Consider the following 13,874-nt stretch of genomic DNA (forward strand, 5'->3'; position numbering starts at 1 on the left):
GTGTTCAGGATATGAAAACCAATTACAGGGCCGGTGCTAGGGTGTCCGGCGCCCTCCTGCAAACTATATGTTTGCGCCCTCCCATAGCGGCAGTAGCATCAATCACAGCCTCGGTGGAGGAACCAGTCACAGCTCTCACAGGATCTCCTCTTCCCGAGAGACCTTGCTCGGCACCAGGAAGCCCTCCCATCCCAGCGCAATATATTTTGCTGGCACTGCACCCCCCAGACCCAGAATTCCAGGCTGCAGCCTAATCAGCCTATTGGTTACCCCACCCTTTCACCCCATACACACTTTAACCCCTGGTACTTCTCATCCCCTATGGGATTCACATCCAGAAATACAATCCCAATAGAGAACATTTGCACGTTAGTTGATGTAATGCAATGATAAGTCATGAAAGATATGAGGTACTTATTGTAGGTACAGCCTTTGTCATATACATAAAGGTGGTTATTCATATTCGTTCGCACCGATGGTGAGAGTCTGCACATGTGCAGATGTGTTTCTGCACATGTGCAGACGCATGGTGTGTGCACCCACAGCGAACATTCTGATCGCCGGGATAACACACCCAGGACAGCGGGCGGGGGGTGGAGAGGGGCGTAGGGCTGGCTCATTACCATATGGGAACGCCCAGTATTTCATAGGCGTTCTCATGGTAATGAGGCTGTGACACGGGTGCAGGCGGCAGACATCACCAGACATCAGCTGCCCGCCCATTTCTGTCCCAGCGTGCACGCATACTGTATGTAAGTAACTAGAAAGTCACTTTTATATGCGTGCACCTTCCACATGTGGGTGTTCCCCGCAGCATGCGAATGGATGGTTATGTTAAACATCCATTCGCAGCCTTTGCGTGGGGACACACACTGCGGGAGCAGCTTAGGGACTGCAGAATCTGGGAGGAGCCCTGAGGAGTTTGTCTTTTACATAAGGACAATAAGGTTTTCAATGCGGAGGGGGGGGGGGGTTCTGTACATGCACATATCTATATATACATACCTCCCAACTTTTACAGCTCAGCAGTCAGGAGGGCGTGGCCTCGCGGGAGCCGTGAGTATAGGCCACACCCCCAAATTAGCCCAAATTAGGCCACGCCCCAATTTTGCCGCTATGGGGGCATGACCCAGAGGCTCTGTGAGCCTCTAGCCATGCCCCCAGCCCCCTGGCTGCGGGAATAGACGCTGTGCGCATGACAATCGGGACTGTCCCGATAAAATCGGGACTGTTGGGAGGTATGGATAATACACTCACGCCAGCTGCTGGTCCCCTCTCCCGGCCTGCTCTGTCACACAGCCACAGAGCACTGCCTGGGAGGAACTGTAGGCTGCCTCTGTATACAGCGCCCCCTACCTCCAGCCGGGATGCAGTTAAAATCCCGGCGGTCGGGATCCCGGCGTTCAGAATCCCTACGCCGGAATCCCGACCGCCGAAATGCCGACACATTCTCCCTCCTGGGGTGTCCACGACACCCCAGGCACCGGGCCCGCTGCGTGGCGAGCGCAGCGAGCCCGCAAGGGGGGGCGATCCACGCCCCCCCCCCCCCCCTTGTCGGCATTTCGGCTGTCGGGATTCCGGCGTCGGGATTCTGAACGCCGGGATCCCGACCGCCGGGATTCAATACTGAATCCCTCCAGCCAGTCCAGCAGCACCCTGTCACTCAGTGCAAGGAGAAGCAGCTGCCGGCAGCCAAACAATCTGCATAGGGTTGTGTTTAAAACAAAAGCAGATTTATTAATCTCGGTGAAGTGATAAAGTGTCTGCTTTTTATCACCGGCCAATCCGCTCCTACCTGTGAAGTTACAGGCTTGGTTTAAAAAATGACAGGTATGAGCTGATTGGCCGGTGATAAAAAAACAGACATTTTATCACTTCACCGAGCTTAATAAATCTGCCCCAAAGTTCGGTCAGCTGCTGCAGCTAGCGACCCTTTGGGGTGCCGGAAAACCTTGCGTTGGCCCTGAGTGCACTCCAGCGTATGCAAATGTTTCAACATACAGTATTACTGTTACTTTAATATGGTTATATTATAATAATACTTATAATAATAATAATAATATAACAACAATGTACCTGTTGGAATCATCATAAAGATATGAAGACAGAGTTTTGGGGAGCGTTTGACTCTTCCTATTTGTTTTGTTCTCTTCCTCATGTATGTCTACCCTTTAAGTACAAACAGAAGGCATTTATATATTTTGCTATTTACACTGTTATCATATATTTACTAAGAACACAAGTCAACAAAACAAAGTTTAACCAGGTTAACAGGACGGCTACAGTTTAATAAAATAAATAGAATTGTATTTAACAAAATAAATTCACTAAGTGGGAGAATTATCAAAGCCTGGAGAGAGAAAGTGAAGAAGTACCATTAATTCACTCCTAACTGCCATTTCCCCCCAAACACAGTCGGTAAAAAGACAGCTAGGAGCTGATTGGCTGGTAGTTTTCCTTTCTCCATCTCCCACTGAGCATGAATTTATTTTCACCTCTACTGTCTATTAATGCTGTGACCAATTCTATTTTGGTCACAACTACTTGAAAATTAATGTTGTAGAAAATATACCACGGTGGTTTGTATTTCAAGAGGGGAGTGTGGAGGTCATTCTGGTCTTCACGCACCGTTGCGACTTCTTACATTAAAACACACAGATTGGAGGCTGCCAGGTTGGCATGGTGGGGGCATGGCATAGGTCCATGAGGACAGACAGGGGCAGTGCTGAGGGCATGGCAGTGTGACTACATCATCATGACCCCACCCATGCTAAACAAAGCAGTGATTACCAGCAATGTGAGTCAGGAGGTGGGGCCATAAAAATGCGATTCAGTGCGAATTGCGCCATCGACCCCCCGATAGACCTCGCATGCTGAAGGGGACAGCAGAAAGGGGGTGCCCCGCTGAAAGACTTGCCCACTATGCCAGGAGCACCACCCAATTTTTGGGATTCTCCCAGCTGTTCCGGGAGAGTAGGTAGTTTTAAAGTGTACCAAACATGAGTACTGTATATGTTATATGTAAGTTACACATAGATCAATAATACCATGGGCTAAATGTAATAGTCTGCGAGAAGCCAGAGGTGGTGTGTCAGTTCTTGGGTTCTTTTTGTTGCCGCCTGTGACTCAAGTGGACCAGTGTTAGAAACTCAGCGTTCAAAATTAGGAGGCTTTAGGAAGTTCTGGCTGGGATCTGAGAGTAGGTGAGAGCCCAAGACAGAGAGTCTAGCACACTGGTGGTTTTCCCCAGGAACTCCAAAATTCCAAGTGCCCAACATGCAGGTTGCGGCCTCCTGCCTGGGTCTTTCAGAACCGATGTCAGAATATCTCAGATTATTAAAATGGCAGGAATTAGAGTGGTGTTGGTTAGCATACAGGGACCGAGGATATAGGTTGGTGGTTGGACTTTTGTTAAAGCTGCTGTAGCGGCGAAACGCGTCAGAGGTGCTGTTGCCCCTTTGCCACCACTACCATTTTGAATCGCAGTCCGGACCAGCCCAGGAAAATATCTTTGTTCTTCTTCACCATCTTGGGACACCAAAATCTGGAATTCCACCGCTCGCCATCTCAGACCTCATCACCCAGGTACCTGAATTTACTTACCAAACTGGACTTCGGTTATTTGTGCCATCTTAGGCCGACCACGTGGATGTCAGAACACTCAAACCATCAGTTTGTGGAGTGGTAACTATATCTTCCTCTCCTTGGGGGAGATTCTCTAACCTTTTTCGCTGCGGTGAGCCGTCTTTAACAGCGCCGCTGTCTCTTCTCCTGATTCTCTGTCCCCCGGCGGGGTAGTGCTTCTCTCTGCACTTCCGCATTCCTTTGTTTTCCAGTGCGCGCTGCTCTCTCCATAGACTTGTATAGGAGAGGCGTGCGCACCCTATGCTGAAAGACCTGCCGCGCTCTGATCAGCTGCGTTACACCTCGCCTCATCTGTCTAGCGGAGAGGTAGTGTAATATTTATTAAATATATTGTATATGGCTAAAGAAGATTCTTCCTGCTCTTTAATGTAATTAAGGGCCTTATTTTGGTTCATTCTTTCTGACAAAATCCTTCTTAGATGGACAAAACCATGTGCACTGCAGGGGGGGCAGATGTAACATGTGCAGAGATAATTAGATTTGGGTGAGTAATTTTGTTTCTGTGCAGGGAAAATACTGACTGCTTTATTTTTACACTGCAATATAGATCTCACTTTGAAGTAAAACCCCACCCAAATCTAATTCTCTCTGCACATGTTACATCTGCCCCACCTGCAGTGCACATGGTTTTGCACATCTAAGAAGGATTTTGTCAGAAAGAATGAACCAAAATAAGGCCCTAAATAATTATCTGGGCAAAATAGGAACGGACTCTCCTACTGTTGCTATGGATGCAGTTAAAATCCCGGCGGTCGGGATCCCGGCGTTCAGAATCCCGACACCGGAATCCCGACCACTGAAATACCGACACATTCTCCCTCCTGGGGTGTCCACGACACCCCTGGAGGGAGAATAAATTAGCGCGGCGAGCGCAGCGAGCCCGCAAGGGGGGGGGGGCGATCCACGTCCCCCCCTTGTCGGCATTTCAGCTGTCGGGATTCCGGCGTCGGGATTCTGAACGCCGGGATCCCGACCGCCGGGATTCAATACTGAATCCCTGTTGCTATAGTGTGGAATTGTGCCTATATTAATTGTGTCACACATGTCAATAACTTTTAATCCGTCTATGTATATGCTCATTGTTTTATACCCTAGTAAAATATCCTTTGTAAAGATCATCCAATTTCTTTTTATTTGAGACATTTTAGTGCTGCTACCACCCCCCTTTTTTTCTTCTTGGTTGTTGGACTAAAGCTGGTAATGTTGGTATAAGGTTGGATCCAGTTATATAGATATCAGGCTGGGATATGGTCGACAGTCATAAGGTCGACACCGTTAGGTCGATATACTGGAAAGTCGACAATGGTCTAGGTCGTCACATGCATTAGGTCGACAGTCAAAAAGTCGACAAGTTTTTTTATTTTACTGTTTTTAACCAGTATGTCGACCAACTTATGATCGACCCAATGATCCAGTTCCATCAGGCTAGCCCAATGAGCTAGATACTCTTGGAATGTTTGTGTGCTGGGCTAAACCCAGTGAAAAAGGATAATTCCTGGAATGCAGATGTTGTGAACTAAATTCAGCAAGTAAGAAACAGATTAAATGTGCCCATACGCATTACAATTATTGTATACAATATCGCATCTGTGCAGCACATACTTTTTGTACTGGATCTCATCTCATCTGATCTCATCGCAAAACTGAGATGCGATGAGATGTGCTATTGTATACAATAATTGTAACGTGTATGGGCACCTTAAGGAGTAAACTACTGGCAGTAGTAGAACCTGGAGTCTGGAGCCCAGAGATGCGGTTCTATGAAGCAATTTGTTCAAGGCACCTATATTCAGAGATGAAAAGACTGTGGAGCACAGTGTGGGTCATGCAAGAATGGAATGGGGGTACAGCAGTGGATTCTGTGACAGCCAGCCTGTCCACCTGACCTCTGTAGATTGGTGCACCATCGCACAGGTAAGAACCGCCTGGATGCGAATCCTGACATGTGGAACGTTGTGTGAGAATGCCCATACTTTTAAAGCGACAAAGTCCTGCACCTCTGGCTTCTCACCTTCTCACAGACTATTACATTAGGGGGTCATTCTGGTTCTATCACCCCCCCCCCCCCCACACACACACTCATTTGCACGGGGGGGGGGGGGGGGAGCAATGTTTTGTTTCTGCGCATGAGCATAATGATTATACGCATGTGCAGGCCCTGTTGGTGTACAGACTGGCCAAATTGCATAGTCGTCGAGCCGTTTGCATGGAGCAGTGCAGATGGGGGCAAGGGGTGGCGGGCCCGGGTCTCTCCCGTGGGAACGCCCAGCGTTTCATGGGCACCCCCATGAAAACGCTGGATGTTCCTTTGGGCTTGCGGTTGGGAGGAGGTGTGCCGGGGCGGGCGGCTGATGTCACATGACGTCAGCCGCCCGCCATGTCTTCGGCTGGAAGCCCGCATACTGTATATAAATCAGTCTCCACTGACTTATATATGCATGCCCTGGAAAAATCATTCTATGGTCGGGGATTTCTCCTGCACATGCGAGGGAATGTGTCTTTGTGACACATCCCCTTGCACGGTTGCTAGGGGATACGGCGGCAGCAGCGATTTGGTGGTCCATGCCCTGTGGGACTTGGTAAGCTGTGAGCTTCAGGACCTTAGTCCTATACTACAAAAACCAAAGTGTAGAGTTATATATAAAAGTCATACAAATATAATAGGAACACTTTAGGATATGCCTAAAATACCTTGCATGTGGAAACAGGAGTTTTTGATCATTATTCCTCATAATAATGTACTATAAATAAAATATTTTCATGCAAACATATAATAATAAACTGATGGCACAGTTCCAATGTCTCACCTTTGTGCTGTATAAGGTGACAATGCTTCCTGTGGTGCGGTTCTGGAAAAAACACGGTGTTAATTAATGATTTGGTTTGGACATATTCATTTAAGACCTATACCTGCTATGTACAGTATTCACTACACAATAAATGTGGAACAATATTATTAACACTTAGGAGGGTATTCAATCTATGCCAGGAAATATTGGCACTCGCCTAAAAAATGCTGTCGTTAACGATGGCTTCCAAGGCTGTCCGATACAATTTTTTTTTTATGTCGTATCTGTTTTGTCGGAAATGCCAGTTTTTCGACGATCTGTGGCTGTTTCCACCAAGCCACAGACTTTTCGGCACTTGACAGTCAGAACATTGATTTCCAACTGTCAGGGTAGTGTTGGATCAGACGAAAACAGACCTGGATTCCAACTGTCGGGACATTCCAACAATCGCAATCCCGGATTTAATACCCCCCATAATTGCTTACATACTGTAGATCACATTGACCTCCTCTGCATGTATCAGTGATTAAGCAGCGCACTGGTAAGGAAATATATGTATATGTATATATATAACAAGTGCTGGTATCCGGCACTCCCAATAGCAAGCAGCAATTGCCCCCGGTGCCTTCCAAAGGAGGGTATGTAGAGTTGGTCACGGCTGCTGGCGGCACTCCAAAGAGGGACTTGACAACACACAGAAATGATGAAACTGGAGCCGTGTACAGTTTGGTCTAACAGTTTCGGAAGATTTAATTCCTTCGTCAGAGAACTATATATATATATATATATATATATATATATATATATATATATATATATATATATATATTTCCAGTGCTCCTGACCGGAACTCACCCATTGTGTCTTTTAGCTGCTGATATGACATATGAGCGATCCTTGTTTGATGTATTCCGTAAAATCCCACTCGCTTGTTCAGTCCTAGTAGAAATATAAATGACGATAATGATGGATATTTGCAAAAATAAAGTGCTACGAAGCAGGCATTAGGGCAGCAAGTCATCCAATGGCGGCTGGGCTCAATGGGGTAAGTTTACTACTTTGTGGGGTTCTATTGAAGATAGATTGGATGTTGCCCATTGCAACCAATCAGATTCTATCGATTTTCTTTTAGCAGGTACTAAATAAAAGTAGTAGAATCGGATTGGTTGCTACATCCCATCTTCAATAGAACACTCATCTTAGTAAATGTACCCCCATGTGTCACATTTATACATGTGGTGATTCCCAGTAATGCAGCCCACACACGCACCGATCCCGGCGTGCGTTGTGGGCTTAATTAGCACACATAGCATCGCATCGTATGCCTTGTGCATACGATATGCATGCGATGCGATGCTATGCTAGAAAAGGCTAGTACAAAAAGTATGTGCAGCACATACTTTTTGTACTGTACGATGAGGTGCCGCGGGAGCGCGCACCCCATTGTACAGCATCGCACCGCCCGCATCGGTGCGTGTGTGGCCTCTTTCACTGGCAGAATTTTAGAACTCTTCTATCTGATCCTATATTTGCAGATATAAAATAAACAGATTTTTTTTCTGTAAGGACTATAAAATGCGATGCTTTCTTTTCAATTGCTCAAGTAAATCCAATTGTCTGCGCTGTGTGTTTCTCATAAGACCCTCTTCACAGTCTTATCTTGGATATATACTATGCAATATATTGCGCTCGTTATATCAACAAACAACTATATATCGGGTGGGTGGGTGTGTTGTGTGTGGGTGTGCGTGTGTAGACCCGACATTCCCAATCATAGTCCTCAATGCATACTAATGGTTCAGATTTTAGCGATATCCAGGCTTCAGCACTGGTAAATTAATTATATTTTTTGATTTAAACACCTTTGTTGAAGTCTGGATATCACTAAAACCTGCACTTAGTTGAGACTGCGTGGTGTAGACCAGTGGTTCTCAACCTTGGTCCTCAAGTACCCCCCAACAGTGCACATTTTGCAGGTCTCCACACAGAATCACAAGTGAAATAATTAGCTCTGCCGTGATCTTTAAAAATGTGTTAGTGAGTAATGAGTGCAGCTGTGCACCTGTCGGGTGGCCTGAAAAGGTGAACTGTTGGGGGTACATGAGGACCAAAGTTGAGAACCACTGGTGTAGACTATTATGTCTATACAGATGGAGTATGTCCCATCCTTGCAGGGGATGGTGCTGGCGACGCCAGCCGCCATCCCCCACTTGCGCCATATTGATGGCGAGAAGGGGACGCGCGCACGAGAGGTGCACGTGTCCCCTTCCGACGGCGCTTCCATCCGCTCCCCCGGGTCCCCGCCGGCTTGTCGGCGGTAACCCGGGGTCCCCGTCGCCTGCCCGCACCCCCCCTAACCCTGTCCGTCTCCCTGAGGCGGAGACGGACAGGGTTTCCTTCGCCCCGGCGACGGAGACTGAGACACGCGTGCGCGTGAGATGCACGCGCGTCTCAGTATAATGGATGGCGAGGCTGCTGGCGGATTGCCAGCGGGGACGTTCTGGCGATCCGCCAGCCAGGATGTACAGTGCTCCATCTGTACATAATATAGAGAATCTATATTTCTACTGTATGTATAGATCATTTGCGTACCTGACCCTCTCCTTCAGGGAGAGAATGCTCTGATCCTGGGCTTCCCTGGTAATGTATGATTGCCATCACCTGTGGGGAGCTAGGTAATTGATAAGAAAGGTGCTGGCAATCATACATTACCAGGGTAAAGAGCATTTACTCCCTTATGGAGAGGGTCAGGTAGGCAACCATGGGACAGGTTTATCAATAAAAAATAGGGAATTTATTAATACACAAATAACTTCTTAAAAAGATACATACATATGGTAAGTACAACTGGGATGGATAAGTAGACTTAATAAGGAGGCTATAAGATATACATATACACACGTGGCCTGGAAGAAGGAACAAGGATGTTACTACAGTATATGATGTCACATGACGATTCCCGAAGTCTGTGAGTACGTGGATAATACTGGCTGGTACACTATGCCACTGATTACTATGTTCACAGAGACCGTGAGGCAGAAAGCTTTTAACCTTACATGTATGTGAGCCTGTTACTTTTAGTAAAGTTGTTATTTATAATATTGATCGGCTTGAAGAGAGATAAGGTGGAGAGAGACACAAATTACCAGCCAATCAACTCTTAACTGCCATGCTAAAGGCAGTGGGGCAGATGTATTAAGTCTGGAGAAGAGATAAACTGGAGATAAAGTGAACAGAGATTTGGGGGGAAATTTACTAAGATGTGAAATACGCTTCACAGGTCATGTTGCTATGGGCAACCAATCAGAAGCTACTTCTTATTTATTTTTCACCCTCTAGCAGATAGTAGAAAGGATCTGATTGGTTACCCATAGCAACATGACCTGTGAAGTGTATTTCACATCTTAGTAAATTCCCCCCTTGATTGGCACCAGCCAATCAACTCTCAACTGTCATTTTCAAACACAGGTTATTGGCTGGTGCTGTATCTCCTTTCACTTTATCTCCCGTTTATCTCTTCTCCAGGCTTAATACATCTAGCTCTATACCTATAGATTTAGTTCTGAATACATCTGACCTATTGTTTGAAAACTGACAGTTGGGAGCTGAATGACTAGTACTTTCTCTCTCTCTCTCTCCACTTTATCATTTTCCAACGAAGCTTAGTACATCTGTATCTGAGTCCTTTATTACAGATTATCGTTGGAAGCTTTGAGGAGGGGTTAGGGTTGAGTAATAATAAAATAAAAATATTTTTTTAAATGAGCCAATTATTACCAATAATCAAATCTCTCTGCAGACCGGGAATATAAAACAGCACCAAACATATAAAACAGCACCAACCACATAAAACAGCACCAACCACATAAAACAGCACCAACCACATCCAAAGAAATCTTCACAGAAGCTTTCAGTCAGACATCATGGCATTCTATAATTGATACTAGATTGTATCAATAGATAGATAATAGATAGTATTACATAATTAGATAATACAGATGTACCTTTATATAGAAATGTTTTACATTTATTGGTTAATTTAACCTTTAATGCCAACGTGATGACTTTAATCATGAACGACAGAAAGTTCTAGCTAAATATGCAATGTTGCAATTCTAGTGGCTGATATGTAGAAGAACCAGTTCACAGGCCACCCACACACCTTTTATGTATAGTAATACTGCTGACTAGCTGGTACCTGTGCTCTGGTTATTATCACATGTGTTTGACAGTGACAGGTCTATAAGCTAATGCATTAGATCAGGGATGGGGAACCTTTGGCCCTCCAGCTGTTGTTGAAGTACACATCCCAGCATGCCCTGCAACAGTTCAAGGGCCAGATTCTCTAAGCTTCAAAAGTGATAAAATGGAGAGTGATAAACAGCCAGCCAATCAGCTCCTGTCTGACATTTTCATGGCAGGTATGAGCTGATTGGCTGGCTGTTTATCACTCTCCATTTTATCACTTTTGAAGCTTAGAGAATCTGGCCCTTAGTATGGCCAAATAGCAAAAATGTAGCAGGGCATGCTGGGATGTGTAGTTCAACAACAATTGGAGGGCCTAAGGTTCCCCCATCCCTGCATTAGAGAATACTACCTAACCCATAGCCAGCCAGCACAAGGAGTCCGGAGTATACGTGCCTGATGGAATCTTTTTGTTTTCTTAGACAAATAATTATCTTTTTAGCTTTTAGATTCCAAGTTGATCACAAGCAAATTCTTTGCTCTACAGAACTCAACAATAACCCTTTCCATAGCTTTCCCAGCTGTTAATACCTATTATTTACATTTTAGCAATTGCATTATTTTCTGTTTATGGAAGTGACAATGGCCTGTATTCAATGCGGGTCGCCGTGGCCGGCGAGGGGGTTAAACAGCGAGGATCGCAGAAAAACAGCGATCCTCACTGTTTAACCCCCTCTCCGGCTGCTCGAGCTATTCAATGTTCCGGGGGAATCCTGATTCCCCCAAACAGCGAAACCTGCGGCCGATGCATTTAGCCGCGGGTTTCACTGCTTCTGCATCCACATTCGCTGATTCCCCCTCGCTCCCAAAACGTAGCGAGGGGGAATTGGCAAATTAGGAGGGCCAGTTGAATACTGTGGGGGCGAGCGGTGACAGCGAGCAGGCAGCCCTGCTCGCTGTCACCGCTCACCCCTGGCATTGAATACAGGCCAAAGACTTGTGTAGTGCACAGTGCCTGATTACTAATTGCACCACATATACAGTAGCTGCTACAGCCAGATTGGTCATCTGGCAATTCTGCCAAATGCCAGAAAGGCTTATGGTCCGGCCTGCCCTAAAAGCCCAGCCAAGCAATTCTGCCTCCTGCTGCTCTACTCAGCTGCCTGGCAACAGATATACAGGGTGTGCTGCAAGGCCAGCCCCAGTAGCGCACGCAGGGGGGGTTTCTGAGTACCCAGAAACCCCCCTAGGAGTCTAAGGGACCTAGTCTTAAAGCTGAGGGTCCCCTCTTTGCATGGGTACAAAAATTTTAAAAATCGGCCCTTGGGAACCGGAGATATCTGACTTCAAAGCAGTGGTCCCCATCCAAGCCTGTTAATTACTCTTCCCAGTCAGATATTTCAGGTTCTGTCTGACTTACAGTTTTTCTGATGGTATATTCCAAAAGCTGGGACTCTTCCCCTTTGATGGACACTAGAAGCTTGTCTCTACTCTTCCCAGAACCAGAGATATCAGCCTTAAAGCAGCTGGTTACTGCTCCAGCTCCACGCACCTGGTATGTAGTTTTATATACTCGTTGGCAGATTGCTCTGCCTCCTGAACTCTCATCCCCTAGTCCCCAATACCATTTGGTAGGTGGGATTCTATAGTTTTTAATTCCATTAAAATCTAAGAAATCTATTTCTTGGAACTGGAGATATCTGCAGTCAAGCAAGCTGTCCTCCCACCAGAAAATGATGAATAATAAGCCCACTCCACTATACACCCCTCCTCTGCATATTAAACATTCTCTACCACCCTGGAAGTTATGTATCAGGGCCCCTTCATTCAGCCCAATGTCCCCTTCTCCCACCCCATCTCCCACCATCTGTGCAGTAAAGGGGTAATTAGTGGAAATTACTCATCCAGGCCCTACATGCTGAGCGGTTGATATAATACTCCCTACCACCCGGGGGACATCAAAGCTTCCCCCACCCCTACCGCTGGAGGGTCGGTAGGTGCCCCAATACATTGCTATGCCTAGGGGTCTACACTGCTGTTGACGCCCCTGTATGTATATATTATATATATATACACACACACACACACACACACACACACACACACACACACACATATATATATAATTTGTTATATAATATAATATTATTATTATTTATATATATTTGGTCTATCTATATTACTTTAACTGACCCGGCATATACTGGGTCACCTAAGTGTCCATCTCCGTGCTTTGCTCCGCCCCTCTGGAAACCCCCTTCTGAAAATCCTGCGTTTGCCACTGAGCCCCAATGATTCACGGCACTCCAATGATTCAAGGCACATCCAGTAAGATACAGAGGGGTGTGACAAGCCCCCATGAAACAAGGCCACCCCACTTTCATACACCTGTGCAGAGTGGATTTTGCCAGGGCTATTTTAAAACCCCTGTCCGTCCCTGGTAGCTGCCAATGGGGCAGATGTATTAAGCCTGGAGAAGAGATAAACTGGAGATAAAGTGGAGATAACTTGGAAGAGTTAACGCACCAGCCAATCAGCTGTGTTTGAAATATGACAGTTGGGATCTGATTGGCTGGTGCGTTATCTCCTTCCAATTTATCTCCAGTTTATCTCTTCACCAGGCTTAATACATCTGCCCCATTATGCCAAGCACCACCACTGCGGTTAGGGTTAGGCTGCGGTTAGGGGTAGGCTGCGGTTAGGGTAAGGGCTCGAGTCAACTGAAATTGCTTTATTGACATGCCAATGTCGACTTTCTGGAGCCAATATTCTGTGTGTCACCATTTTGTGCTGTTTATCCCTGTAAATGAGGGCCATGAAGCAAAATATATTAATAAACACACAGGCAAATTTGCTCAGATAGGTTACTATGGTTCTGGTTACTATGGTTACTATGGTTCTGGGTTTAAAAGAGCAATAATATAACGGGCAGACTACTACTGGTTTTGCAATGGTGTTGCCCTCCTCAGGATGGCAGCCAGAACAATCAGCAAGTGGCAGCTCGGAAAAAACGTGCTTAGTAAATATAGCCTAGCCCACAATCTCTATTTAAATAGATTAAAGTAATTTTTACCTCTTCACTTGTTCCTGCGGGCTGAAAGATGTCTCGTCATCTGACAAATCTACTGATTTGTTTCTTAAATTATAAGGTGCCCTAAAATGATAAATAATGAATTAGACAACCATCATGGCCTGTTAGATGAAAGTACACCATGGCTGAATATAGTAAATACAGTAGCATTATGTTATTATGTC

At 45.8% G+C, this 13,874-nt stretch overlaps 1 protein-coding gene across 1 annotated transcript in view; it reads right to left on the reverse strand.

The window, feature by feature from the left end:
* LOC146035884 (uncharacterized) overlaps positions 1-13,874 on the reverse strand; it is a 98,798-nt gene that overhangs the window by 80,298 nt on the left and 4,626 nt on the right. Inside the window, exons 4-7 of the mRNA XM_083159578.1 lie at positions 13,693-13,773; positions 7,290-7,373; positions 6,453-6,494; positions 2,077-2,169 (exon numbers count right to left, since the gene is read on the reverse strand). Of these exons, the coding sequence (XP_083015704.1) occupies positions 2,077-2,169; positions 6,453-6,494; positions 7,290-7,373; positions 13,693-13,773 (300 nt within the window). The remainder of the gene's footprint in view (positions 1-2,076; positions 2,170-6,452; positions 6,495-7,289; positions 7,374-13,692; positions 13,774-13,874) is intronic.

Source organism: Crinia signifera, chromosome 9 (genome assembly GCF_055691185.1).
Source record: "Crinia signifera chromosome 9, ASM5569118v1, whole genome shotgun sequence".
In the NCBI taxonomy this organism is placed as follows: domain Eukaryota; kingdom Metazoa; phylum Chordata; class Amphibia; order Anura; family Myobatrachidae; genus Crinia; species Crinia signifera.